The sequence below is a fragment of the Nanorana parkeri genome, unplaced genomic scaffold (genome assembly GCF_000935625.1).
Source record: "Nanorana parkeri isolate BGI_ZX_2015 unplaced genomic scaffold, ASM93562v1 scaffold1637, whole genome shotgun sequence".
NCBI classification, from domain to species: domain Eukaryota; kingdom Metazoa; phylum Chordata; class Amphibia; order Anura; family Dicroglossidae; genus Nanorana; species Nanorana parkeri.
The window spans coordinates 102469-106397 of record NW_017307905.1 but is presented as its reverse complement, the minus strand read 5'-3'; the positions used below and the strand labels follow the sequence as shown (position 1 = coordinate 106397).

Sequence of the window (3929 nt, the reverse complement as noted above, 5' to 3'; positions counted from 1 at the left end):
GGGGGGGGGTGTTTCCAGGTGCATTTTTCAGCAAAACAACACTTGTTAAAATGTACAGGTGTCAATAGACCTTTAAAATGAACCCTTATTTTCGAGATTTAACTCCTGAGTTTAGTGTCACTTTAATGGCCCAACCAGCTGTGCATAGTTACCTTCCCCTCATTCCCCCACCTCTCCATTTGCCCACTGGTAGCAAAGAGTAGAAACTCCCTGCTCAAGGATGGGTGCCTGAGTGGCCAATAGTGGCGGACTATAAATATCACATGGATGGAAGGGGGGTGAGTGACATGCTCACACATACAGGTAGCTAAACGGAGATGGTAGACAAAGGGGCTGCTAAATATATATTACTGGTGATAGGGGCCTACATTAGTGTTGCCACCTTTTCTTCAAACGAATGCCGAACACTCTAGCGACACGCACATTTTTTGGGGGAAGAATGAGTCGTGGCTTATTCATATGTATATAGCGCCAACCATTTACAGGTATATGTGAATATCACAGCTGAGACTATTTTCAGTAAAGGGAAACACTGCACTTACCGTCTACGGCCACTAGATAGAGACGTTTTCACTCAAACTGTCTTTATATTGTAAATCATATGTTGTGTTATTTGTGTCTAGTAGTATGTAGAATTAGAAAGTTTATGGAAAGGCTCCAAATGGAATTCAAAATTAATTGGTTTAAAACAAAATTCTAGTATCCTGTACTATATGTGCATTTTGAATGGGAAAATATTAAGTAGAATGTAAAAATAAAAAAAAATTATAATAATAAGTAATAACAATAGTAATACACAACAGAAAATGTAAAATTAAACAGGAATAATAACAAACCTGTTGTAAATAAGAATGTATGCAAATAAACTCTGGAGCCGAAGCTAGCCGAAGGATCGGCCGAAGCTATGGCCAGGTCCTTCGGCAGCTTCGTGAATAGACCCCTAAGTGTTTCGGCCTACTGGGACTACTCAATGCAGAACTGGTGGGCCTGGGCAGCATGCAAAGTTAACACATTGGAGTACAATGTGCTGGTCTTCAGACCTGGAGAGGCGTGCAAATCTGGGCGGGGCGGCCCCTTCTTCGGGACGCAGAAGCGATCTGGCGACAGGTAAGTCGCCAGGATCGCTTCTGTTGTAAAGCCGACAGTCGGCTCTACAAGTTTAAACAGAGTCCCGGCGGCAAAAGTCACCGGGAGTCTGTTTAAACAGCCCCGATGCTGGCGACGTACAGTGTACGTCGTCAGTCACGAAGGGGTTAAGGAGAAAGGATTTCTGAATTCTATCTTGTATTTTAAGGTACTTCGCACACTGACCACAACCATCAGCCTGATGATGATGATGATGATGATGATGATGATGAAGCCTACTGGGCCAAATCAAATCATTGTTCCAGTTCATTGCAGTCACTAAAGTGCTGGGGTGAGGCATTCAATTAGGGGTCAATTTTTTAAAACTTTGCAGAGACATTCGCCCTGCGAAACTGCATGTAAATTATGTGGGGGCAAAGAAAACGAATGTTATCATTATATTTTCTTTCCATTTCGAATGTAAACCGTTCATCAGTTTGAATCAGTTTCATCAGAGTGAATCAGGAAAGTATGACATTATGGCTGCTAGACCCAGCCAAGGATATCATACGAAATAAATGGGACTGTTTAAAGGAGAACTATGAGGTGAGTGAAAATCACTCAGCCTCATAGTTCTAGCCGACTTGTGACAATGAAACTGTCACATGTCAGCTCAATAGATCGGGAAGTGAGCGAACACATACCGTCGCTCGCTCACTTCTCGACCCTGTCCCTGCAGAGAGCCGTGAATATCACTCACGGCTCCCTGCAGGGATTCTCTCCCCCTCCCCTGTCCGATCCTCCAGCGGTGACTGGAGGAACGGACGGGTGAGGGGGCAGGTACAGCTGGCTCTGCCTCTAGATAGGCAGAGCCAGCTGTCACTTACGCAGCTGGGTGGATCTCGACAGTAATGTCGGGATCCGCCCAGTCTGCGGCGGTCTCAGTATACCGCAAACTGTAGCTCGCGATATATTGAGCTTTGGGTCACGGTAAGATGCTAGTTTGTGTCCTCCCGTTACCCTTAGGAGAACTATGGGGAAAAACACTTACCCCATAGTTCTCCTTTAATGTAGGAATGTGCATTCAGTTTTGCAGAAGGAATAGCTGTGTGAATTATTTTATAAAGACACCCCTAAAAGTGTAACTGCAAGTATACAGTATGACCGTTGTGATAAGACTTATGAATTGATGATTTTACATTATGGCAACCAGTTTTAAAATACGACATGATTTGTTAAAATGCTGCGTGCATTCCTTTTGTGAACAAGTCATGAAATGGACACAGATAAAAATAACCAGGGTCCGATTTCGGTACAGCCAATATACACTGAGTGGCCAGATCAGTACTTTGTTGGGCCACGAGATGACTCCACGAGATGGTGAAAGGTGATGCGAGGAATCTGACACGGCACTGTGGCCCTTCTGTTGTCTTGTACCAGTCTTGCCACTCTCCGTTCTGCCCTAACATTGACTAGTCGCTGACGGCCACAATTCGCACGTTCAGACCCAGATTTTCGGCTGACAGTCCAGTCTTTAAACACTTTAACAACAGCTGCTCTTGAACATTTAACAAATTCTGCTGTTTTACTGATACTCGCGCCATGGCTCCGAGCGCCAACAATCATCCCACGTACAAAGGCTGTTAAATCGCGTTCTTTACCCGAATCTTTAGAAACAAATCACTTCTACTGTCGTGGTAAACAACCTGCTCCCATATTTATAATGGTCTGGCCCTCCAGCAACTTCAGTGTGAAATTATAGCTAATTTGCCTACAAACGTCAGGTGGTCATAATAATCTGGCCACTCAGTGTATATATAGATAGATAAAGAGGGTAGATATGGGTAACACAAGACTTTTGGCATAAGGGGGCAGGAAGAATAAAATGGGCTTTGGCGTAATCTATTGTAAAGTGCATGCATTAAACTTTGTGTGAATTGACCTAATTTGTGCTGATTTTTTCATTTTTTGTCTCAGGGAGTCCAAGGGCATCGGCATCTACTATACACTTTCCTTCAACGTCCATTATTCAGCAGTCCAGCCCTTACTTCACTCACCCAACAATACGCTACCATCATCACCATCACAGCCAGGACTCCCTGAAAGAGTTTGTTCAGTTTGTCTGCTCAGACACCTCTGGACAGGGAGCAGGGCAGGTGAGTAACTCTCTTCAATGCTTGTGATATCTGTTGCTGGTCACTGGGCATTTCTCCATCCAAAGAAAAAAAAAAAGATTTCCTTATGTAACTGTTATTTGCTGTTAATCACATTTTTTTTTAAAGAAAAGTATATATTTTTTAAAGGCTTTCTAGCACCAGATATGTTCACTAGAGGGCAAGAAATAAAAAAAAACACTACTACTAAAAAAAATTAAAATAAGTTACCAGAGGACATGAAATAAAAAAAATTCTACCACTAAAATTTTTTTTTCAATAATTTACTAGAGGATAAGAAATTAAAAATCTTGGCTTATATTCGGGACGGCTTATACTCGAGTATATACGGTACTAAAAAAATGTAAACAATAAAATACATTACTAGAGGAGAAGAAATAAAAAATTCTACTATTCAAAAAAACAACAGGACAAGAAATTAAAAATACTGTTACTAAAAATAAATAAACAAACAAGAAATTAAAATTTGTAAATCCCTTTGTTATAAACAATGCTGATGAAACAGGAAAAAGGGGCCTATTTATAAAATTGTCATCCTTCCCTCTCCACGTTACCTCTGGCCTTATTTCACATGATTTTTTTTTGTTGCTTTTAAAGCAGAAAAATGAAATGTTGTAAATGAGAAATGTTGTAGAAGAAAAGTTTGCATAATGTTGGAAAGTGGTAAAAACATTGCAAAAGTAGGAAAAC

General features: G+C 41.2%; 1 protein-coding gene across 1 annotated transcript in view; it reads left to right on the top strand.

Annotated features, from left to right (window-relative positions):
- NFIX (nuclear factor I X) overlaps positions 1-3929 on the top strand; it is a 189643-nt gene that overhangs the window by 148002 nt on the left and 37712 nt on the right. The window contains 1 exon segment of the mRNA XM_018570949.1: positions 3043-3221. Within this exon segment, the coding sequence (XP_018426451.1) occupies positions 3043-3221 (179 nt within the window).